This window comes from Calypte anna, chromosome 1 (assembly GCF_003957555.1).
Source record: "Calypte anna isolate BGI_N300 chromosome 1, bCalAnn1_v1.p, whole genome shotgun sequence".
Classification (NCBI taxonomy): domain Eukaryota; kingdom Metazoa; phylum Chordata; class Aves; order Apodiformes; family Trochilidae; genus Calypte; species Calypte anna.
In genome coordinates, this window is record NC_044244.1 from 89,997,375 (window position 1) to 90,023,432 (window position 26,058).

General features: G+C 44.6%; 1 protein-coding gene across 1 annotated transcript in view; it reads left to right on the forward strand.

Annotated features, from left to right (window-relative positions):
* Window positions 1-25,780, forward strand: part of NTN4 (netrin 4) — a 48,428-nt gene extending 22,648 nt beyond the window's left edge. Inside the window, exons 4-10 of the mRNA XM_030469042.1 lie at window positions 8,978-9,104; window positions 10,033-10,221; window positions 16,395-16,611; window positions 17,281-17,393; window positions 18,555-18,623; window positions 19,789-19,959; window positions 24,121-25,780. Coding sequence (XP_030324902.1) covers window positions 8,978-9,104; window positions 10,033-10,221; window positions 16,395-16,611; window positions 17,281-17,393; window positions 18,555-18,623; window positions 19,789-19,959; window positions 24,121-24,257 — 1,023 coding nt within the window. The 3' untranslated portion in view covers window positions 24,258-25,780. The remainder of the gene's footprint in view (window positions 1-8,977; window positions 9,105-10,032; window positions 10,222-16,394; window positions 16,612-17,280; window positions 17,394-18,554; window positions 18,624-19,788; window positions 19,960-24,120) is intronic.
* Window positions 25,781-26,058: the final 278 nt, after the last annotated feature.

A 26,058-nucleotide genomic window follows, 5' to 3' on the forward strand; every position in this document is an offset into this window, starting at 1 on the left:
GGGTGGGGCTTACCAGTGTGTCCCTTCAAGATAGGAAAAGAGGATAATGTTCAAGATCAGAGCAAGATCCATGTGTCAATGAGCATAAAAGGGACAGAAGGCTGCAGGGTCTGTGGCTGCTTAGCTGAGAGAAGTCAGATAAACTTCTGAAAAGAGAGTAGGATTTCAGAGAGGGAGTATTTTTGTATATTTCACCTGAAAAAGTCACATTGAAAGGTAATTCTGAAGAATTACAGTCATCCAAGTGTGACATGTGGACTTCAGTCTTATTTTTAGGGAGCTGTATCTATATAGGGTTTTAGCAGAACCTTCACTGTGAAACTGAGGCCAGCAAAAGCTGGGAGATACATTACCATTTACCAGTATGATTATAAAATCTAGCTCAGTTTTTATGCTTGCTTAGATCAGAGCACTCCTGAAGAATATTCACAATGGTAGAAAGCTAACATCGAAATTTAAGCAAATTTCAGATCCTTTAAAAGAAACAAAAAACTTTCCCGAAAGAAGTACCTGTATATTTTTTAACCTTCTGCTTGATCTTGGCCCTAAGGCAGATGTAGTTTCAGTCCCTTCTGGGCCAGGGATAGGCCCAAATGTGATATATTTGTTTTTCTCTTGGGCTGCTCTGGGCAGTAAGCTGGGGCATCCTCTCAGCACTGGGTGTAGCTGCCAGGTCTCGAGAAGATCTTGCAAAGTGACCAGCAGCATTTCAACAGTCTCATCCAAAGAGGATCTGGCAAAGCTGTAAGGGGATGCTGGTGGCTGCCACTTGGGCAGGCTTGGTGCAGGGACTTGTCCCTGGGGGCCAGGATGCTCCACTTGCCTCTAGACATTGGCCCAGCTTGCTGCTGCAATATTCCTTTTATCATAAGCATTTTTTTCTCAAGGATTGGGCCATCATGTGCTGGCGATTTGGCTGTTCTGAAGAAAAAATATTCTGAGTGGCTTAAGGGAGGCTGGAAGTCCAGCTCAGCCAAAAGAGAATACTGACAGGGGACATCCTCAGGGTGTGGGAATGGGGTTTCTCCATGGGCAATGAGAGGCTGCTTCCACCCCAGCAGAAGCAGTCACTGTGTGGATACCACAGAGCAACACTTGCCATTGATTACCCAGGTCACCCTTTCTCCTAAAGGAGAAAAGAATTTATGTAGAAAAGCTCGGGGTTTGTTTGAGCATTAGAAATGCCACGTCAGCCCTTAGGTGTACTCTGAATATCCAGGTAGGGCTCTGGCTCTGGGGGAGATTATCTCTCCATGAGCTGCAGGTGAAGCCTGTAGGGAGGACTTGTATGTCTTCCAATGATGGCAAGGGCTGTTCCATGTGTATAGTATCCTGACGATCTTGTTATACTTGTTATACACTTGTGTGCAACAGACAGCTGCCAGGGTGACACAGAAGCTTTTCCTTCTCTTCTCCTCTCCTCCCTTATTTATTCAAAGGGTCACTGCCCAAATCTCACCAGCAACAGCCCAATGCATGACCAGGAAAAGTTTTGCATGGACAAACACACTTCACACACTACCCTGCAAAGCAATCAGATCAGTTTGTGGCCTGAATTACATGGCTAAGCACTCCTGTGAATTGAGAAACAGATTCGTAGACACAGGAGAACCCTGCTGATCTTCAGTGGCCATAAGACACTTTCTTCAGCTGATGTGTGGCATAGAAGTTTCTCACCCCTTGCCAGTACCTCTATGCACAGAGCTATTGCAGTGTGTGCTTGGCTCCTTACCGCATGTAGCGTACTCATGGCCTGCTTTCCACTGGTGCAAGAGTTGTAAAAGAGGAGATTGGCCTAGGCATAGGTAGAATCTTGTGATTTAGGACTCCAAAATAGGGAAAGCAAGACCAGAGATTATCTCACCTGGGCTGTGTAGTTCTGTCTCAAGGTGAGGGCAAAAGTTCATCCTTCTCCCTCACTGCAAAGTCCCTCAACAGCTAAGTGGTTTTTATGATTGGCCTGTATTGTCTGTGTTAGAGGGATGTATCCTTGCTGAGGCTCCTTCCTTAACCTCTGTGAGGTGAGATCCCATTTTCAGTTGGTGACTTCATTATCTCATTGATAATCCAGCGTTATCAGCTATCTGATGTTTCCAGCTCTCTCCTTCCTTTCTTCTCCTGCACTCCCACTAGTACAGCCCTGTCTGCACATCTTTTATCTCCAGTGAACAGAGTCAGAACAAAGTGGTCTGGTTTTATCCTTCCTTTTGCTCTCTTTTTCCCTCAGTGATAGATATAATAATGCAATAGAGCAGCTATCTGCTCTGAAGAAAGAAAACTAGAAATTAGAATCTGTGCAGGAAGAGGCTTCAACAGACTTGAGAAGTGCCCAGAAAGCCATGTGGTGTGAGACTGCTGCTGTACTGAAATGGTACTGCTGCCATTACACTTGCACACTTAACAGTCCAGGTTGCTGTGTTAGTGTAAATCAAGGACTTTTCCAAGAACTGCACTTTATTTTCTAGGCTGAACAGACTAACCAGTTCAGGAACTTGATCAGTGAATGCATCTGAACTTTATTTCTGGCAGCTGCCTGAGAGGCACCAAACACCAGATATACCTCACCTCATTTGAGGCATGCAGTGGCTGTACCCAAGTTATCCAGCTGATCTCCCTGGGCTCCTCCCCATCTCCCTGGGATAGAGGCGAAACACCATGGTTGGGATCTAGGGTAGACTGAACTACCATGCTAAAGCACTTCTGTATAGTTTGGCAGGATGAATATTCCTTCCCTTTCCCATGTGGCCAACCTGGTGACTGTTACACATTGTTATCATGCTATTGACATCAAAAGATGCTGAAGGTCTTTTCCAGTGCCACTGACAGAAGCCTATTGTACAAGGAATTAAAAAAAGAACACCAGACAGCCCCCACAGCCTGGACAACAAGCTTTGTGTTCTTTCACAAGAACAAGATAGGATATGAGAATTTTCTCATGCATAAATTTGGTTGTCTGGTGGTTTGGGAAAGAATACCTCCCTGCATGCTGACTGCAGCCAGTAGACTTCGGTTCTAAAATTGGAACAGTGGCTCAAGCAACAGTTTAAATTCCATCATTAGAGACTCAGCATGAATGCTATTATCTTCCTTTAGGCTGATATCATGCCTATTTTCCATTAAAATTAAAAAAAAAAAAAAAAAAAAAAAAAAAAAAAAAAAAAAAAAAAAAAAAAAAAAAAAAAAAGAGAGAGAAAATTCAATTTTATGATATAAAATACAATTTTAGCAGTTGCAAGAAAGAAACTGTTAAAAGCAATTGTCCCTCCCAGCTATTTAGCCTATTTGTGCTATCAGGTCTTTGCAACATTGATTTTCTTTTAGTGTGCATTTGTGTTGGACTTTGTACATGTGGGTGAGTTCTTGCAATATAAATAAATTTATAACAGGTGACTGAAAGCTTTTTTCCCTCAAAGCAGCATTTCTTTATCAATGCCCAACGTTTTGGAACATTGCAAGTATGGGGAAAAATATTTTATAGGATTCAACTAAAGAAAAAGAAAATAAAATGAATAGAAAAACAACCCACAAACACACATATTTGCATTGTGAAAGGAAGCAGTGAAAGGTTATAATTCAGCAACAAAAGGCTCTGGAAGGAAGCATGCCCTAGCAACTGTCTTTGTATAGAGAAGTCAGCCGCTCATTTATCTTGCAGAAGTCAACTTTTCTAACACTGTTTGCATTGTGCCCTCTAATGACTGACACTGCGACGGGGTCTGCAGAGCTAAGCAGGGAAACAGTGTGAAAGTGAACTGGGATGTAAAGATCCCGTGACAAAATGAAAAATGGTATGAGGAGGATTTGCCGCTTAAGTGAGTCGAGAGCCGTGTGAAGGCTTAAAGAGGTGAAACACACTGGGGACTGTGTTTGTGTACTTAGTGATGCTCCAGAATGACCCCAGTGGGTATGCCTTATGGTTAAATGTAAATTGAGGTGGATGAATAGGGAGGAAAAAATGTGCTTTTTTCCCTTGCCAATGTGTAGGGGTCACATTCACAAAGGTGCCAAGATGCTGGAGAAATCCTTGAGGCCGGGTACATCGTTTCCCTGCCCTACCTTGGGTCCCAGCAGAACTGCTGGGCTGGTTTCTCAGCCACAGCTTCTAGCTGCTCTCCGTCCTGATGGGAAATTTATAGGGTATTGTGCTCTTGCATCAGGCCCTCTTACAACTCTTACAGGCATAAATTTGCCCAGTGTAGCCAGACTGTTGAGTGTTTTTCACCTGCTGTCGTTTCAGTTTTCCTTCTATTATCCCTTCTTCTTGTCCTGTTTCAGCTGTCAAACTACCTTTTTTTTTTTTTTTTTACTAAAAAAATACCTGTCTGTTTATGGACTGCAAGAAAAGGCTTGCTAAGACTCACTCCTTTTGTTGTTTCTGGTACATAAAAATCTTTTCTGTTGTGTTGGAATTATGTAGATGAAAAAAGAGATTTTCTTCAATGGGATATAGCTACTATGGAGAGATGTTTCAAGCAGATCTGGTCAGGTGGGTAATCATTATAATGCTATTGAAAGAGAATAAATACATCAGCCTGAGGCAAGCACTTAACACTTTCATTAACTTTCTGGAAAAAAAGGAATAGGGAAAAAGGGTATTAAATAAACAGCCATATGGAGAAACAAGTTACTGAAGAGCTTGTTTCTCTCCCCTCGCTCAGTTTACCCTGGGCATTTAACTTTTAGCTTGTTCATTGGCAGATCTCTGCCAGACCCACAGGAGTCAGGGCCACCACAAGAACAGGGAGGTCCTCTCAAAGGCAGAATTTTTGGGGGGAGTTGCTCCACTGTTAAGGCTTGGCACCATGGGAATCTGGAAACCAGCTTGCCTTTCTACAAAGCTTGCTCCCAAAGACCAGAGCCAGGTGGCTGCATCCTATGGGGCCAGCTGGGCCACCATATCCTTTGCCCTCATGGATGTTCACCCAGACATGAGTCCTGCTGAGATTACGAGTCCCCAGTTCTGCTACCAGCAGGGGTGCACAAGTTTGCAAAGTGCTCATGGCAGCCTGGGCTATGGAACAACCATCTCAGCCCACATCAAGCTGAGCAGAAGGTTTGCAGGCCCCACAGTGGGATCTGGGCTTGGAAAGGAGTGTGTAATGAAGATGATGGCATGCGGTTATGATAAACCTTGGAGGAAAGGAGACTGTGAAATAGGTCCCTGTAGAGAAACCAGATAAACCAGGTGCCTTGAATTGCCAGTGAGTGGGTGTGAGTCCACCTGTGCCTGATTAGGACAGGCCCCTATTGGGCATGAGCAAGATCAGGGGGCCAATAAAGGTGGGACACACACCCACAGAGCAGACCTCAGCTCACTCTGGTGTGAGGCATGGAGAGGCCAGCAGCTCGTTGAGCCTCTGGAGCAAGAAAGGCTCTTCCCGCTACACTTCTACCCTGGAAGTGCTGTGTGGTGGCTGGAGTCCTGGAAGAGACCAGCAGCTCGTTGAGCCTCAGGAGCAAGAATGGCTCCTCCTGCTACGGGTCCCTTACTATTAGGACTGGGAGTTTGTGGCTCCTTCTGAGCTGTGGCTTCTCTACAACAGCACCTGCTGAGTGGTCATCACTGGCCCCAGGAGTAGGTTTCCAGCCTTGCCAAGTCAGCTGGAGAGCCTGCACCCACAGACTTCTGTGTGCTTGCTATTATGCAAAAGTCAGAATAGAACCATTCTGTTATTTTTTAAAGATCTTCAGTCAGACATTCATTTCCTTTCCCCCAGAGAAATCATAGCTATACAAGCAATGACTACATAAGGAGCATCATACGCTGGTCTGCCTTGGGAACTCTCTAAAGACCTACTGACTTGATTTGCACCATCTCCAAATCTGGCTTTTTTGCAGTGCTTCTCACCAAAAAGTGCTTCTCGCAAACCTGCTATTGCTGAAGCAGGATGAAACACCCTACCACGGACTTCTTTTTTATTATTAAGTTGAAAAAAAAGGCCTTCTTTAGTGTTCACATGCAGATTAAGAAGTTGGCACACAGCTATTCAGTGGTTTACTTATTAGCTCTGCGTGCCACATCAGGGTCTTGGGATATCCGTCCTCTTATGGTTTATTTTCACCCAGCTCCCTCTATTCTGGCAATGCAGAATGCTCCATTATACAGTACTTGGGCTTTCAGAAAATGCAGGCTCTTACTCCTTGGGCCATGAATGCTCCTCAGCGGGGTGTTTTGCCTCGCTCTCTGCTGGTGTTTTGGGATGCTTAATCCTTTGAGGGTTTCTTAGGTGCTGCTGAGTTTCACACTCGTATATTATTAAGGCTGAGCAGCTGCTGGCTGATTGATTGAATCCCCAGTGATTCTTTGTGTGGCTTTGGCAAGGGAGAACTGAATTTGAGGGGTGAGGCTGCAGGCTGTGGGCACAGGCAGGGGGAGAACACAACCCCTCAGTAATCCCAAGTGTCCCTGTGTCTGAGACATACCCACATTTGTAAGTCTTCTCCCATGTCCTTCTTACTTTGGCATAATGATCTCCAACACAGCAAGGGATCACCTGGTATTGACCACAGCACCCTCTGCCTCCCTCAGGTTGCCTTCCCCTCCTGATCATGCACATCCCAGGTCTGGTGGATTCCTCTACCCGGAGACCTGGGACAGTCTGATGAGGAACAAGCTGAAGGATTTCTCTGGCCACAGATGTGGCTCATGTTCCTACAACCTGTTTACCACTAATCACTCAATGGCCAAAGGACTTGCAAGAAATCCATACCAAAAGTGGCATGAAAGTTAGGGCTCTATCAAAACCACCAAAAGATGACCACGTGACTAATGCAAATTTAACCAGTTTCTGTTTCCATGCAGGTGGGTGCTTTTAAGTGTGTGTAAAGTAGCTCTGTAATACTGCTTTGTGTGTGGACTTCGCCTAAAAAATACAGAAGAGAAATTTTCACTGCAGTGTTGATTTAGGAAAGTGAGGCACCTGAGAGTTTGAAGAACATTTTGCAGGTGGTAGCAAAAATGAAAATATGCAAACACAAGACACACTTTGAGAATTAAATATTCCCTCTGCAAATTTGGTTTGCTACTTTTCTATATTTGCTTCTCATTCTTTTCAAATATTAGCACAAATTTAAGCATATTTCAATACAATAATCCACATAGACTAAGTAATATCTGTGGTGAGACCAACTGCTGTCTGCAATGAGTTCAAAATAGCACAGAAAGTGATGTTATCTCTGTATTTATGCTTTAGCTTAGATGCTTACACATTCTGTCTGACTCCATCTGTATCTGTCCATTGCTTACATAGTCCAGTTGCTGTATTTTTCATGATCCAGACATTTTAGTAAGGCAGGAAAGGATCACTAGAAGAGTTTTTTAAATATTTTGTTATTTGTATGGTTGCTGAAAAGTCTTTTAAGGACCTTCAAGGTCTATTTTGTTTTACCTATACCTGTTACATCTGAACCTTGTGGAACAGCATCTGACATTGTTTTGTAAGAAAAAAAATAAAAATCAGAAGGTCCTCATTAGCCAGGAGTGTGTGCAGTATGCATGTGTGCACCTACGTAGCAAGCAGGAGCTGTTTACAATGTGCTCAAGGTCCTCTTCTGTTTTGTTTACTGGTTGGGTTTTTCACAGGAACCATTTTTGTGGTAAATCTCAGCAGCAAAGCATACAGTTAGGAACAGCACACTTGTAAAACCACAGGTTAAACAGAGTGGAAGGTGACATTTTCCAGTAGCAGCTAAAGCTGTCCCCAAGGTCCAGGCAGATCACCAGCTGCCCCAACCTCCCTCTGTCACTCCCAGTCCCCAAAGCACCTGGTGGCTGGTGCAGCTCCCCAGCTCCATTTGGTTGATGGCCAACCTGTGGGATGAGCATGGGGCCACTCTGGCAGGACAGGCTGAGGTCTCTGTCTCATTACTGAGCAGCAGGATAAGCTGAACCACGTTCAGTTTCATTGCCTTCCTTTCCCCATCACTTTCCCTGTGACTGGTTGAGGAACGGGCAGCAGGGTGGTGAGGCACCGCTCAGCTGATGTTTCAGGAAACACAGGATGCTGATTGTGCCTTCGGCTTGGCCATGCATCAGACATATGGAGAGACTTGCAGCCAAAACAATCTTAGTTAAATTCCACTTGAAAGTAAGGTGTTGAGCAGAGTAAAGCTGAAAGCACAAGGCAGCCACTGAAATAGATCTAATAGGTAGCTGGCCACCACATTCCACAGGAAAGGAGAGGGCCTTCAGCCTTCCTGGTGCAGCCATAACTTGATTTCATTTCATCCAGGGGCTGTGGGGCTGCTCTTGCCCTCTGGCTACGTCCTGTTTTCTTTGCATTTGCCAACAGTGTGAGTAATGCTAGCAGCTGACAGGGCAGCTGGCACCAAGTGTGCTACTCTGGCTTTTCATCTCTAATTATCCCATTGCACTAGGCTGTCTAGCTATTAAATTATCTATCTGTCATTAAGGTATCTGATTATAGTAACTCATGGCCCTTATGGTATCCTTGGTTCTTCCCTTGTGGGACAAAAATTCTGCTTAGCATGAGTAGATATGTTTCAGGGGCTTGAATTTCATTTTCTCATACTTAGGCTGGTGACAGCTGGCCACACAGAGCTGGGTGCTGAGATTGTGGGTGCTACTGCTGCAGTGTGGCAAGGGTGTATCTGTGTTTGGGAGGAAGAAAAAGAAAAAGGTTTTACAGTTTTTCCCAAGGTTGCTTTGAATTTGGCTTTTTTCAGTCTCTCCAAGAAATTCAGTCTGCAGCTGGTCCTTTCAGATATTAAAAAAAAATAAAAAATGATTACACAATACCATGACCTGCTGATCCACAAAGATTAATTTGATTGAAAGTGTAACTGCAGAATAGAATATTAGCCTTTGATTGAACTGGACATCAAGGGAGACATCATGCTAGCCCTCTTTCTGGTCTCCATAACAGAATCGTGCTAGAGCAGTATCTCCTGTACACAGGCAAAGCTGAAGACTCTTTGGCTTTTCTGTGGGTAATCCTTGCTCTCTTTGCCCTACTAGGTCCATGGGAAATGCATGTGCAAGCACAACACAGCAGGGTCCCACTGCCAGCAATGTGCCCCACTCTACAATGACCAGCCTTGGCAGGCTGCTGATGGCAAAACTGGAGCCCCCAGAGAGTGTCAGTGTAAGTATCCAGCCAGGAACAGTGTCTCCAGAGCCTCTGCTGGAGTGAAAAGCTTCCTCCTTGTGTGCCTTTCTCCTTTATTCCCATGAGCAGAAGATACTGGGGTGGTGGAAAGGTGCTGTGGATGTTTGAGGATTACTTCTGCAGTGCCAGGGAGGGATGCTCTGGATGACTGCAGGCTGCATGGGACTTCAGAGGTCATGGGGCAGTTTCAGTAGCAGCAGCAGTCCAGCCAGAAGGGAGCTGAGAATTAACTGCAGCAGCCCATGGAGGTTTGCATGCGTGCTGTGTGCCATCCTGCTGAGGCTGCGATGCTATCAACACTTAAACTAGCATCAACCTGCCTGTGTGGGCTGCAGTCATATTCACTGCAGTATGGATAAGAGAATGGCAGTGAATCCCTGTTTCCACAAGCAGCATTTGATGAGCAGGGTTTGGAAAAGATCTTACTTGGCCCTGGCTTCAGGGATGTGGGCATCCAGACTTCCTCCATTGCCAGCACAGGAAAGGGGGATGCTTGCCCTCTCTCATGCACCTCCTCACCACCTGTCTTTGCCCTCTGTCAGATGCCAGGAGCATCCTGACAGCACCCATGTGGCAGATGCTGTACCGGGCACTGCTGAGTTCTAAAGCAGGGAAGGAAGGATCCTGCCCCAGCAGAACTAGTCAGTGTGAGAGGTCTCCCTGCACCATTGCTGTCCTGGTACTGGGGAACTCATATTGGAAGTAAGAAAGGTAAATTATTTTTTCTTAAATACCACCTCTAGAAGTTGATGTGATGGATACTTCATGGATTTGAATGGATAACGGTGTCATAGGTCAGGTCTCCCATTCCAAAACATGGTCAGGGTTTTTGTGTCTCCTGTCTGTAAATCAACACCTTTCACTGCCTTAATGAGTCTTTCTGTTTCCTTTGGCTTCATCTCAGCGTGCAAGTGTAATGGGCATGCTGACACTTGTCATTTTGACATGGATGCATGGCTGGCATCAGGCAATCGCAGCGGTGGCGTCTGTGACAACTGCCAGCACAACACAGAAGGGCAGCACTGCCAGCGCTGCAAGCCGGGCTTCTACCGGGACCTCAGGAAGCCCTTCTCTGCTCCAGATGCCTGCAAACGTAAGTCAGTCACCTTTTACTAGTAAAATGCATCTCAAGTGGGAAAGTGTCAAAGGAAAGGTGCAATCTTTCTGCCCGTCATTGGAGCAGTCTTCTTGCTTCAGTGAAGGACAGGGAGCTCTTTGAATTCCCCTTTTGATTCTGTTTGTAAAAAGCAATGTTGTGGTTTGCAGAGCAAAAGCTGTTGACAAATATATCCCAAGGATCCCTGTAGCTTAGGGGCAGGGTAACAGAGATGATTAATTGACTTTCTCCTGCTAGTTTTGGAGAGCAAAAGCTGCATCATGTTTGCATGTTCTCCTTGTTTGGTGATTACCTTAGAGCAACCTCAGAAGCGGGGCGCCTGAGCCAACGGGGGTGCAGCTGATAAATAGCGTTACCCCCCACTGCAGGTTCACAGCAGCAGCAGGTGGGGATGAGAGTGAGACAGGAGCACGAATTAAGTGATATTTGAGAAGATGGGACACCAAGGAGGCCAGGCCAAAGGCAGTGACTCAGCTATACATGAAGTTAAATATTTCTGAAGGAAAACCAGCAATCCAAAAGCCATGCTCCCAGGAGACCACTGTGAGGATAGTGACTCACCAGGGGGGACTCCAGATTCAGCTGAGCACATTAAACTGGTCAGATAAATATAGAGTGCAGGAATGTTCTCTGCTCTATGCCCACAGCCACCCACCAGGTTCACCAGATTTCTCCTCGCTGACCCAAATATGGGGGAGGATCTTCATGGGTGGCAGAAAAAAATCTGACACCCTAATTGTGTCCTCTTCCAAAGGAAGAAAATCACTTCTGGGTTGGGGAGCACCCCAGTCTGTAACAGTGTGCAGTTTGACTTTCTTCTGTGGGGTCAGGTGGGGAAGAGCTGCTTTTGTCCTGCTCCCTCACTGTGCATCATCCTTGAGAGACTCCTGGCAGCCCTGCGAGCCTGCCAGAGAATTCCTTCTCCTCTCCACCTTTCACTCATTGAAAGGAGGAGCAGTAACATCTGAACCGCCTGTTTTACAACCCTGATTCTCTTTATGAAAACATAATTGACCACAGTTCTCCATTACTTGTGTAAATAATTCTTTCACTGCTGTAGTATGTACACAAATTTGTTTTTTTAAACAGTGAACTTAATGAATTTTTAAGTTCCTTTACCTTCTAGTGTACATTGAAGTTTCAAGTCTCCTCTGAAACATCAGGAACTTTCACTCCATAATTGTTGCTGGAACTTAGGCAATGAACTTTTGTTTTGGAGTCTCATGAGTAAAAAGAAACAACCAAACAAAAAAACAAGTTTAAGTCTTGCAGTTAAACCCAAATCAGGGGCTTGTGGGTTTTTTCCTAACTCATGAATTCAGCCTTTCTGATAATGAAAAACCAAATTTGATTAATTGATTCCTATTAGATAATACAAGATGAAAGACTGAAATAAATTCTGCACGGGACCCTCAAGCTCCAAAATATGCTTTTCCTGGAGCTGTGCTACCTTCACTAGGATTGTAATTCCTGATGTTCTTTACATGTCAGGTCCCATTAGGGAAAACTGTGCACTTTTCTGAGACCATTGAAGTCAATTCAATCTTTGAGCACAGTCTTCTTAACACCTGAAAACAACACCCTTCACCTTGGAGGTGGTAGGAGTGGCCACTGTCTCCTGTGATATCTCATGCAGCCCATCAAGGAGATGGAGTTTCACAAGGATCTCCCTTTAAGGTTTTGCTGGTGCCAGAACACTCAGTCCGGATCCTGTGGCTTTTTGGAGGGTCCAAGAAGAAGTCGAATGGCACCTCCTGGGCTAGCCAGCATGGAACCTTGTTCCTTGCAAAACCAGATGAAACAAAGGTCTCGGGACCTACCACTGCAAAACAGCCACAGCATGAAGAGAAGGCTGCCAAAACTGTGTGTGTGCCTGAATGCAAGTTAAACCAGTGCTAATGAAGTCAGTCATTATATCCATCATTAATCAATATGCTAGCCAAATCTCAGAAGACTTGATTAAAAATTTTCTCCCAGCCCTTCTGGGTAGGAGGAAGTTGTGGAGATAAGGTGGTTAGTGGGCATTTTGTTGATGGATGGATGTCCTCAGTCCTCTCAGCTTTCTGCATTTATCTCTTAATCACTGGCCTGTGGCATTCCACTTCCCACATTTTTTTTCCAAAAAGAAGTGTTCCTAAACAAAATTTGTTTCTGTTACTCCTTAATGCAGTAATCCAGACTCTTTATGGACCATTACGTATTCGCGAACTCTGGTATTTAAAGGCCACAGGTAACATATATTTCACAAGAACTGTAAGATAGCCTTGCATACAGTGAGAAAAAGTCTGTATTTATTTACCTTCTGCATTACTTTTTTGCTTTTTATTTGCTTGTTTGTTTTTTGTGGTTGTTTGGGTTTTTTTGGTTTTTTTTGTGGGGTTTTGTTGTTTTGTTTGGTTTTTTTGTATTTATGAACTACAGAGCTTAAAGTACTCAAGTATGTCAGGGAGACAACATTCCCTGGAATAAACTAGGTTCCAAAAACATGCAGGGGCTCTCTGAATGCTTTCCTTCCAGAGACCCTATGGCTGCAAACACACAAATGGTTTCTCTCTGGGCTTTTCAAACCCTCACAAATGTTCTCCTCTCTGAGCCTCCTTCACCATTTCCCTTCTGGTCTTCTGCTACTGGAGCTGCTCCCTGCACCTGGGAACCCAGCATCTTATGAGGGAGCATGGCAGCTACAGCAGGGCTGTAGCAAATATCTAGTGACTCTTAAATTAAATTATGGAAGACCAGTTAAATCCTATGCCTGGCACATTTCCAAGGACCATGCCATGGTCTGCAGGAACAAAGGATGTGTGTGGTGCCCTGTTACTCATTCTGGGAAGGCCACGAAGTTGCCTGCTTGCTTCTGGCTCAAGGCATTCTTATTGCTCAATGGGGTAGCATTGCAAATTTAAAAATACCAATGTCAAAGTAAATAAAGGGTTGGTAAGCCATAATCTTTAAGGATACTTTAAATATTCTCGTAGGCAAATAGTGTATATAATATTTGCTCAGGAGCAGGTGTGTACCTGATAAAAGGAGACGTTCTGCCACTTAAAACAGCAATCTGATGACTCTTTCCCCCCATCATTCCTATCAGTCCTTTCCTTTATGTCCCTCATGAATTTCTAAGCCTCAGCTACCGTATAATTGGAGACAATAAATCAGGTTTTATAATTGCCAAGCTTATTTTTGCTTTTAAACTGTAGGGTTTTGCGTGTAAATATTTGGCATTTCCAACGGTTAGCTGGCAGCTGAAGAAACTACAACAGTGTCCCCACTCCAGGGCAGAGAAGTCCAGCTCCACTAGAGTCCCACTCACTGGATTTCAACCCAAATCAGCACATGCAGCATCAGGACAGGCAGCTGTTAATTCATCTGTGCATGGAAATCACATGCAAAATATTACTATGTGGTGCAGGGTGGATAGTTGGCATTTTAACAAGCTGCCTATGAATTGAAAAGAAAGCAAAAAGATCAGGCTTGTGGAGGATTTCCCTTGGCCCCAGACTGGTGATGCCCAGCCAGCTCTTCTCTAACTGGAGCTCCCTTGGTTGTGGAAACCCCCAGCCCTGTCAGTGGGGTGGCCCCACATGAGACAGGCACTGTGCCAAAGCCTCACTCAGAGACTCTTGCATTCTGTGTCCATCTGTCCACCCATGAGCTGCTATCCAACACTGTCTATAGGTGCCTTATCTGCTGCTTGGCTGCTCTTCTGACCTTCCTGGAGGTTGAGTGGAAGAAGGAAAATGAGATCTAAAACTAACACTCAGCACAGCAACCCATGAGGGAGCAGTAGCTACAGCTGCCAAATGCTGTATAATCAGCACTGCAGCCCTTTTCTTACTGCCATAGCCATAGTATGGAAACACTTGGTCCTATTTCTATGCATTTCTTTTGAAGTCAGTACAACATGCTCACATATGAGCTCGAGAATCTCATTTCTGTATTCAGTGCACTGTGATGGGCTGCACTTTATGTCTCTGCATTGTTCAGCACGTTTCCACTGCATCACCTCACAAATGTTTACTGTGTTGTAAATTTACCACCCAAAGCACCCAGATTGATCCCACATAGTGTCATCTTGAGCCTCCACCCAAGGTGCAAGATAAAAAAGCTTCAGTTCATCAGCCACTGATGGAAAGCTGGTCAGCCCCTTGGTAGCTCAGTAGTCAAGGATCCAGAAAGGATGAGGTCCATGGAGGTGGGTACAAAAACCTTGTAGAAATGACCAAGCTTTACAGAACATCTCTTCACAACGTTTATTTAAAAAGTATGGCCAACTACATTATAATTTTTAATTGGTGTCTTCGTTGTTTATGAGCTTGATGTTTTCATAACAGCCTTTGTAAATTTAGTATTCTTGCCCTACCATGGTGTTGCCCTTGCCATTAAACTTTCCACGTGGAAAAAAAATGTGTGAAAGCATTGTCTAAAACATAAAAAGCTGCAGCCTCAGTAGAGCTGGGCATAAAACTCATATGAAATTGTACCAAAATGGGATCAAATCTCTCTCTGAGCAGTGAGTTTAGCTCACCAACTGCAGGAGAACAGAAGAGGTTGATAAGTGCTTGATATTTCCCCTGAAGGGGCTGAGGAATGCCAGAAATACCCACCACATTTGTAGAAGAGAGCACTTGGCTACATATGTCAGGTGTAAAACACTTCACAGACTTCAGGAGAAAGGTATGCAAGTCTCGGGGAGCGCTGTCGAAAACTATGCTATTAAAGGTACTGGAGTTCACTGCCTGCAGCTAGTTATGCAGTGTGTGGAGAGGCATTCTAATCTTTTAATTTTATATAATTATATTTGTTTGGGAATGGAAGGGGTGGGGGAAATTTGCAGATTACTTTGGCAAAGATTTTGGAACCATAGTCGCCTCTGAGTTATTTGCCAATATTAATCTGTCCTTTAATATTTTGAAATGACACTACGTGTATGTCAGATCCCTGAAACCACAAAAATCTTGTCAGAGAAAAATTTATATGTGCACAGTAATAGGTATTTTAAGAGAAAGTTTGTATTGCAGTGGCTTTCCTATGTTATTGCCTTCACAGTTGCAAAATAAAAATATTTGTATTAGAATTTGGTGAAAATTTTCCCTCCAAACAAAACTCTCTCAAGAAATCCAATTTTTAAGTAAATGGAGTTTTGGCAAAAGTCTTTCAGAGGGGATTTTTTTGCCATAATGCACAAGACTGTAACATATCCTGGTCAGAGAACCAAACCATGAGGGAATGAGAGCATAAGTCACCCAGCTACTGTTCCTTCAGGGCACTGCATTGCCTGCTGGCCAGGCCAGATGGTCAGAGGTTTGGCTCACAATTTTGATAAATGTATTTCTGATCTTTGAAAATGTTAACATCTTTTGGGGAAAGAAAAAAAAAAAAAAGCTTGTAGTCTTGCAGGAGACACAAATTGCATTTATGCAGAAGCAAAATCCTAAGAGGTAGGTAAGGAATACTTCGCACCACTTATTTCAGGCCATCCTTTCTGATTTGTGAGGATGGCCATTTCTCCCAGTCTGTCCCAGTATGCTTCCAGTGCCTCGTTCTGCTGCAAGGGTCTGTGTGGAGGTAAAAAAGAGCAGCTGTCACTTCTGTTACGCACTCGGCAAACCTCTATCCCAGGCTATATACAAAAGCGTATCTCTAAAACATCAATATCTTCCTTTTCTTTTATTGTTTTGAAATGATAGCTTTAAGAGAAAATCAGACAGAGGGTTTGTTTTTTTTCTTCAGCCTCCACTTTAATTAAAATTCTCAGGGTTTTTTCTTAACCTCCTGGATGCAAGACAGTTGTTACTACTTTAGAAAGCAGTTATGCTCTGATTCATTTCTGCAATGAAGCACCCACAGCTTCTTGAACATCATTGTGAGCCAGGCATATCCCTGGCTACTCAGCTGGACTGGAGTCCAAATGCTACAAAGAAAGTAATAAAGTCCTGTTTGGCAAAACACAATGTGAAACCAGCATAGGTAGACTAAGATACCTCACAAAAGTTACAACTCATACCATTTCTATAGGGAGATTCTGGTCAGACTTAACACAGGTGAGAGTTTAAAAAAAGCCCAGAAGCATCCCTGTCCTTACGCAGAGCAGCACTTTCATCCCACAGAGCTTTTTAACCCTCTCCGTTTCCCCGCGGTGTCCCCCACAGCCTGCTCCTGCCACCCCCTGGGATCGGCCGCCCTCCCCCTGGGACCCCGCACCTTCTGTGACCCCAGCACGGGTGACTGTCCCTGCAAGCCTGGGGTGGCAGGGCCCCGCTGTGACCACTGCCTCCCTGGATACTGGGGCTTCGGGGCCTACGGCTGCCGTCCCTGCGACTGCGCCCGCAGCTGCGACCCCCGCACCGGTGACTGCCTCAGCAGCAGGTGAGTTGGGGCACCCCAGCCTCAGCAACACCCACCCTGCATCTCCATCCCAGGGAAGGCACCGCTCCGTCCCCATTTATGCATGGCAGGCGGTCTGAAAAGCATCCACTGTATCAAACATTAGGTGGTTGGCGTGGTTGGGAATTGGGGATGGAGTGGGAGCTGAGGCTGCGGTTTGCCTGGGTGCCCGGCACACCGTGGCAAAGCAATGGTGGGGTTGGAGTATTGGCTCTGGTGTTAATAGGTGGGTAGTTTTCCATAACCTTCACTGATGCTTCCACTCTGTGGGCAAAATATGAGCCACAGGGAGATCTAAATAAGAGGAGAACAAACAGTTAATATTGTTGCAACTCAGCTTGCATTGGCTGCACTGGACTTAAGAGTCAGGCTGACTTTTAAAAGGCAGCACATTTCAATGATACCTCACTCTCCTCATCTTATATGTTGCCTTCTTGCTATATCTATAGCATATAAATCCCTATAACACATTCCAAACCCACAATGGATTCATGTTCCACTCTGAAAACATTCAACCTGTTCACTTTAAAAAACTGCCCCTTGCTTTTAACACCACTAAGATGTGCTGTCACCTTGCGCCCAGAGGTCATGTTGGTAATGTTCCTGCTGACTCAAGGATGAAGGGTGACCATCTCCCTTTCCCCCTAACAGCTCGGATGTGACCTGGCACCATGAAACACCTCCTTTCCAGGCTATGATCAATGAGAGCGAGCCCACCTGGGGCTGGGAGGATGAGCAGGGCTTCTCAGCACTCCGGCACTCTGGTAGGACAGTGCCTTTGCACATGATTCCCTGCCCCATCCCTCCTGCCAGCAGTGAGCATACAGTCTTCTGCACTAGCTTGTAGTTGGTTGCAGGCAACTGGAAGTTGCAGGAAGGGATCCACATTTCCTTGTTAATGTCCTGGTGACCACTTAATTCTCCTCCACAAGCTGGAGGAGCCTTATGGCTCATCCCATCAATATGAGGATGTGCAAACACTTTAGGCAGGTGCTCCACACTGAAAGCCTGCACCCAGCATTTAGCTGTTGGTAAGGCAAGAGTTACTTACCTGAATTTGTAGCCCAGCTCTGAATTTCAAGGCTGAACACTCTTTATTTTATTAATCATTTTAAATCTGTCTTTGTACTCAGTAGGACTGCTACAGGTTGGACAAATCAGCAACATTATGTAGAGGGTGGCCTTTTCCACTTCACGGGCAGGGAACTGGAAATTTCCAAATAAAAACTTATCTCCCCTACAGCCGCAATACTTTGGCACCAATTGCCACTTTCAATGTGATCTGAGATTGCCTGGCATTTCAGCTGAAACCATAGCTTTTATTTCCCCCCCGAGTCAGGAGGAGGCAGGTGCTGCATGAAGTTGCTATGAGGCACTTTGTCTCTGTGGTGCAGCATCAAGCTGTCCTCCCCTGCAATCACTGCATGCAAGCAGGCGAGCATAATTTCCTGCATTTTCAGAAAGCAGTGTGATAAAATCTCCAATATACAATAATTGAGTTAATAGAGGTGAAAGAGCCATCATTTGTCTGGCCAACTTCATTTTAAACGTAAATAAGTGTATCATGTTATTCTTTGTTCTAAGATCACGGAAGTCATTAGTCTGCCTTAACCTCTGCAAACATTTCCTTTTAAAATTTTGTCTGGTACATTATGGTGTGGAAAATACCATGGGGAAAGACGTGTGTTATTTGCATCCTGAGGCAAAATAATAAGGCCTTTGTTTCCCTTCTCTTCAAATTGTAAACAAGGATTAATTGCCCTTGGACTAAAATTGTATATTCAGCCTGAACCTGAAAACAGGGATTTTTTTGCATGAGACTTGTGAACCACCTGAAAACATCCAGCAGGTCCCAGGCTTTGCCCACACAGGCTTCCATCTTCTAATTACAATCCACAGCCATTTGCTTTCTATTTTTTCCCCAGGTAAATGCGAATGTAAAGAGCAAGTTTTAGGGAACCCCAAGGTCTTCTGTGAGATGAAGTACACCTATGGTGAGTTTCGGGTGAGGTGGAAGGGCTGTAAAGGGAGTTGCTGCAAGGAGCTACAAAAATGTAAAGATTGAGAGGTGCTATATTGTGCACCATTCCATCCCTCCACACCCATGGACCACTTAGTCTGGGAAGAGATCTTTGGTCTTTTTAAGATGTATAGATGTTGTATTGCCAAGTCAAGGTTAGCAAAGCATGTTGCTTTGTTGCCTGCCTCTCTTGCTACCAAAATATTCTTGTGCCAAAATCATAAGGGGACAAGAGCTGAAAAGGTGTCTAAGAGGTTGTCTAGATCCAAGACAGATTGGAAAGCACTGTTTCCAAAAATGAGTTACTAAAGCTCTGTCTGTAGACCAGGTGCCCCAAGAACAGTCTAAAAATTACTGAATCTGAATTGGCGTTAATGAAAGGTGGTACAGTGATCACCACACAAACTGCTACACAGAGAAAGCAGCTCCAGCAGCTTCTGTGATCTTCCCCCTGTCAGTAAAGTTCAGCTGTTGCAATGGGGTGATTTGTATTCTCTGTGTCTCCCCTGGAATTAAATGAATGAGAGGAGGAACCTATGTTTCCCAAGACCTCTCCGGTGAGTACCAATGAACCACCTCCTTCATACCTCAGCAGAGTGAGGAATGCTGTGCAGAGCACTCCCTTGCTTCACAGACTTCCAGGGGGTTCTTGCACCTGTTTCATCTCGCACTGAAGTAAAAACTGCACAAACAGATAACCCCTACCTCTGCAGGCTGTGGAGCAACCTACAAAGGGAAGTTCAAGGGGCCGCCAGCTATTGAAATGCTCTGGTGTAGCAATAATAGAAAAAAATATGATTCTCTTTGCTTTGCTCCCTGGCCGCAATAGTGACTGTGTTCAGTCTTGCAAGAGATAAGAAATAATAATAATAAAAGTGTCACAGAAACCCCAAGTTCATAAACGTTATCTAAAGTGCACTCTGGCTTCCCAGCCTTTCATCATTCAGCATGCAAAGGTGTCAGCCAGACTGGATAGATGAGTTATGGGGCTCATCATGAGCTTCAGGAGGGCAAGCAGTAGGAAGAGAGGTTTCCCTGAGCTTCCAGACTTTAAGCACTAAGTAAAGCATCACTGTATGTTTAGTAAATCCATTGTAAATACTTTATATATTCCTACATTTGAATTTATGTCTTCCCAGTGATCAAGACAAAGATCTTGTCAGCCCATGACAAAGGCTCCCATGCAGAAGTCAATGTGAAGATCAAGAAAGTCTTGAAATCTACAAAGCTAAAGATCCTTCGGGGCAAGAGGACACTCTACCCTGAATCCTGGACTAACAGAGGCTGCACTTGTCCCATCCTCAATCCTGGTAGGTTTGATTTCCTGAGTAGTACCTCCCTGCCACATCTGTACAGGTTTCATTCCTAACCCTCTGTCCCCTCATGACAATGAGCTAAGATTGCAGCCCAGTACTGACTACGTTATTGGCTGTTACATCATCTGGACTCCAATAGCAATCTCCATCAAATTTGAACTTTGTGGAGAAAAACTTGGTTTGTTCTATAGAGTTTCAAACATACAGTTCTCTTTATGAAACATAATAAGTCTGGCAGCTTTACCAGTTTTGGTCTGTCTCCAGAGGGAGGGAGGTGCATATAACTCCATGACTACATGGCATATCTTTTCAAACCTAATGCTAATTTAAATCCATAAAAAAGCATTTAAATCTCATTTGAGTTGTGATACTGTGCTGAAGCTCTAATCTAAACTCAAGGGAAAATGTTTCTTTGAAAGGAACCCTTGTTTGCATCTACAAAATTTGGAAGACATTCTTCCATGTGGTGAGATGGCAGCTTTGGCTTCACAATTTTTCTCTCATCTTCTTTCACTGAAATGGAGTCTAGCCAGTGGTGGCTAAACAATGCATGCAGCCTCCAGCATGGAGGAGGAGATGAAGACTCAGACTCAGTCCTTTGTTAAATAGAACAAAGCTAAGCTCCAGCTGACACACCTTTCTTTACCACTCAGATAAACCAGCAGTTACCAGCTAGTTCAGATAAAGGATTTTCTTTCCACAAGGCACACACAGCACTTGGAAATCACCAATCAAAAGGTCGATTTCTATGCTGAGGCATCTTGTATGTATACAGCACTAGAAACTTTCTTTGGAAGGAAAGGGCTGTCTGTGAGGCTGGATCACACTAAAAAGTTATTAATTAATGAAATGTTTGCAGTCTGCTGCAACCAGAGTGACCATCTCTGGCTTTGAAGGCAAGCTGCTGTGATAGCACAGCTTTCATGGGGAAGTCTTGTCAGGTACAAGGGTTGGATGAATCAGCAGCATTAGGCACGACCTTACTGTTTAAGTGCAGTAAACTTTTAGACATGGGTAATTTACCATGAATCTATTATTAAATAGATACAGGTGTTTTATTTTTCCATACGCCATGCAAAGGCAAGCAGGAAAGCTCAGATGCAGTTGCCTTAATAAGAACATGAAGGAACACCATGAAAGGTGTCAGACACCAAGCATGCAGGGCAGCCCTGCACCCAACAACCAGCTTTGCATCTTCAGTAAGTTCAGAGGAGCTTCAATGATTTTTCCCAGTGGGGGGTAAAAAGCAGCAATCACAGAATTGATGAAGATCTCTTGGACATCAGTGGGAGGGTGAAGATACACTAGAGGCAATCCAGGTGTTACCCCCTTGCCAGCTCTCATGATTTACACTGCCAAGTTTGGCATTGACATGCAGCTGCTGGAGTCCCATTAGTATCAAATAATCTCAGCTTTCATGTTGAAAAGAAGTTGTGAAGTTTTGTCCTAATGGGAAACTTTAAAATACCAACTGAGTGTATATTTAAGACTCAGTAATTTCAAAGGGAAAAAAAGTAAAAGGATCCCAGATATTATTTAAATCTCATTTTCTTTAGCTAGCACATTCTCTTCTGAATGGTTTGCAATATAGAATATTAGCAGATTTCACCCTCTCTCAGAATAAGAGCTTGTGGCCTGCAGATGAATAAACCAATAACAGCTGGATAAAAAGCCAAGCTGACATAATTTCCTGACATATAGCTATAATGGACATCACATCTCTCAAAATCATAGAGTAGACCAAAGACAAAAATAAAATATAGACATATTTTTGTCCTGTTTCACAGCACTAAAAGGAAACCAAAAGGAGGATAGTATCTTAAAGGCTCTGACAAGAAATAAAAACTCAAAGTATTTGTCAAATCTCCATGGGTTATTTTCAGATGATGTGTGCTTAAGTTTCTGTGAGATGGTATTCGCTACCCTTGCACACTTTCTCCTCCACACTCACCCACAGAAGCAGCTGGACTTCTGGAGGACACTGAGCTGAAAGGTTTAAAGGCCTCAGCCATCTGCAAAGGAACAGAAGCCTCTTCCCCTCCTCAGCTCTGCCCAGCACTGGCACAAATAAGCAGAGAGCTGCCTGCCAGCAGAACAGGACAAAACACACAGCTGCAGGTCCTGGCTTGCAACACCTCAGTCATTTGGTTTTACCCTTCTCTAACACCAGGCTGACACTGTAGAAAGCCCTACCAAGTCAGCAACCACAGCAATATTTTCTTGCTCTCTGAGGGTGCGTGCCACATTTCTCTCTCAAGGGAGATAGATTTGGAAGCTCTTGAAAAGTGATGTTTATAACAGCAAGACTGACATCACCAAAATGAATGTCTTGTGAAGGAGGATACTGCCATACACATATCCTGTGTTTACTTGGCAGAAGAGAGTATGTGTGTGCCCAAAATCTCAGATCAAGTAGATAAGAAATTGTATTGAATTAAAGAAAAACATGCGTGACCTTTAGCTTGGGGACACTCTCCCTTTACTCTGAATTACAAAATGAAAACCCAAGAAAACATGAGCAGACACCTCACTGTGGCCAGGAAGGAGCAGGGTGACAGAGACCACCTCCCTTGGGCTATTTTGTACCACCATGTGGTGCTCCCTGGACTAGTGCAAGGAGGAGGAAGAGGCACAGGAGGGCTGTACCTCATGCTTGCTGTATGCCAAGTATGCTGCTGCAGGATGGGCAGCCTAGCAGGGAGCTCCTCCTGCCACAGGGGGATTATTCTCTTTATTGTTCCCATTTTGGCTGCTGGGATCTGTGGCAGTGCTTCTTTAGCTAATTCAAGCCAAAAGCTTCACTTTGACTCCCTGTTTGTCATTATTGACTGGCTCCATGTGCTCTTTGAATTGTGCCCTGAGAGCCAAGCACAGACCTGGATGCTTGGGTCCAACCCTGCAGCTGGATGTTGAGGGTCCACACTCAAGCCCCTTCTGGTACCTTCTTGACACCAAGCAAGGCTTTGCCAGAATCTGCTGTCATGTCTCTAAAACATCTGGTGGAGGCATGAGTTGAGGTATCTCTTTTCAGTGTGACTACCATGCCTTCAGGCTCTTCTGGGATGCTCATGCTTACAAATCTAGTATTGCCTCTCCTCTGACCTGCCTTTGCCTGCAAAGAGGCACCAGCTATTTCAAGCAACACATTGGCACTGGGCTGTCCTGTGCCATCATTGCAGGACTGGAACTGTTGTAGCAAGTACAGAAGAGGCCCACAGAGATGATCAGAGGGCTGGAGCACCTCTCCTGTGAAGACAGACTGAGAGAGTTGGAATTGTTCAGCCTGGAGAATAAAAGGCTCTAGAAGGGCCTTACAGCAGCCTTCCAGTACCTGAAGGCATCCTACAGGAAAGCTGAGGAGGGATTTTTTTACAAGGACATGTAGCAATAGGACAAGAGGCAATGACTTTAAACTGGGAGAGGGTAGATTTAGGGTAGACATTAGGAAGAAATTCCTTAGTGTCAGGGTAGTGAGTCACTGGCACAGGTTGTGCAGAAGTTGTGGCTGCCCCCTCCCTGGCAGTGTTCAAGGCCAGGCTGGATGGGAGCAAGCTCGTTTAATGGGAGGTGTCCCTGCCCATGACAGGGGCATTAGAACTAGATAACCTTTAAGGTCCCTTCTGACCCAAATCATTCAGCTTCTATGATGTTATGAATGTTCTGAACCTATTGATTTCCAGGCATAGGTATTTTCAGGAAAAGGTGAGATAGGTGGCCACCAAATGAAGGTAATAGCAGTTTTCAAGTGATGTTTTAAAACTCATAGTGCAGCCCCCAGACCTCAGCTTCCATTTATATTTAGCAGCCAAGAAAATCAAAGTTTGTATGCTGCATGCCACTGACAGACATTCCACAGAGATAATTTTTTCATAGATCATAGAATCATAGAATTGGCTGGGTTGGAAGGGACCTCAGAGATCATCGAGTCCAACCCTTGATCCACCGTTGCGGTTGCTAGACCATGGCACTGAGTGCCACATCCAGATAGATACAGAGGTACAGAAATACAGACACATGAGAGAATCAATATGTATAAATCTTTCGTCATATAAGTGCTTTTTGACATGGGATTAGATATCCAGGCTGATGCTGCAGCATCAGTAGGCCACTTGAGTGTCATGGTGTGCAGTCCCTAACTGCTCTGCTGGTTTGCAGGCTTGGAGTACCTCGTGGCAGGACATGAGGACACCCGAACAGGCAGACTCGTTGTCAACATGAAAAGTTTTGTCCATCAGTGGAAGTCGGCTCTTGGAAGAAAGGTCCTGGAGATTTTGAAAAGAGACTGCAACTAGAGGTGCACGATGGCCTAAGGGCATTTCTTTATGCACAAAATGCAACAGCCTTCACAGAGAGAAGATCTCTAGGATGAAAACTGGAATGTAAGAAAATAGTGCCAAAACATGTAGCAAGGTGTTTGGAGTTGTAGGCACTATCTAATTTAACTCTTCCTAGCCAATGTTCATTCACTTGCCTGTAGCTTCCTTGCCAGGTGTTCTCCTGAGCCTGGCTCATTGTTATGTTGAGGGAAACAAAAGGAAGGGCAGACACTTGTCTCACTTCAGTGCAATGTTGGGGAAACTCCTCTGAAGCCACTGATCACTCTAGACTAAATTGCCACCCTAGAGAGGGAAGGCGTGACCATGAGCTAGAGCTGAGAAGCAAAACACCACTGCCAGTGCCACCAGCATGGATCTGGAGTGACTTCCAGAGGTTCCCAGAGGATGCTGTGAGGAAGGCAAGGGCCGAAGTGGTAGGCAGTCACAAAAAGTGACAACCATTCTTTTAAACCCCTCCCTCAAGTTAGGGCGCAGCACCTGCCAAGGAGAATCAAGCACCACGTGCTTTTAACCTGGTCACCCCGCTGAAGGTTTCGGGGGCTGCATTCTCTGGCAGTGCTGGTGAAGATGGAGCTCCCGGAGTGAATCCAATCCCTCTGCCTTGGCACAAGTGCAGCACGGGGCAGAGTCTGGGTCTCCACCCCCCGCACGGCCCCAGAGAAGGGGCAGCTCCAGAGGGTGCAGCACCTCGGAGCTTTTTTTTGTCCTTGAAGTGTTAAAAAAATGAACCTAGCCCTAGTGTAAATATTTCATTGTATAAAGCACTTTACTACCTGCCACTTGACTGTGCAGGAAGTCTAATTGTGTTGGGGAAAGAAGAGGTTGAAGGTGGCACATGGAAAAAAAACTCCCTGAAACAGAAGCACTCCTGAAGATCCCCCCCAGTTGGACGGCGTTAACGCTATAAAGGGAAAGGCCGGCCTGGCACTGGCCACTCAGAGTATCTGAGGATACAATCTGAAAGCTAAAGTATTTGCACTGAAGTCTCAGCTTCAGACCAGCACTTGGACCCCGTGGGCAGGACTCCAGCAAGACTTTGCAACAGTGTGAGAAGAGACTTGGAGACAAAAAATGCAATTTCCAGAGGAGAAAAACTCTGCCTGTGGATGCGGAGAACAGAAAGGACTTGCATTCTTGTATCACAACCCAGTGATTCATGGTGGGCCTGGAGTTTATTTTATTTTTATGTTAGTATTTAAAACTGACCTTTTTTTTTTTCTTCTGTGTTATTGTTTGCAATATATATATGGCCATTATATTTCCTCATTAACACCAGTATGGAATATAGCACAGTCTACTGCAGCTTTCAGCACTAAAATATATCTTTTCTGTAAAGCATCTTTAAACCACATTGCATAGAGTGTATTTTGTTCATGAGAGTGAAGGGAAAGAAAAGGAAGACATACAAGACCAGAAAAGTCATAAGTCTTATCAGTCTGCTTTACGTATGTATTTTTCTTTCGAGGTCCTGTGGACTCACAAAAAAAAAAATGATACTATTTTGGTAATTTGTTTTTATATCTCATATATGTAATAAATATAATATGATTTCAACATCTTCATCTCCTGCTACTGCTTATGCCACTGGCAATGCAGTCTTTGCGCCTGCATGAGAGAGCTCAGCATAGATGGAACTCAGTAGGGAGAAGCTGCCATGAGGGACTTTTCCCTCCTCAGGGGATAATGTTTACCATATGCTAAAAAGCCACGAAACATGGATGGCTCACAGAAATCTCATCTCAACTCCATTTTGGGA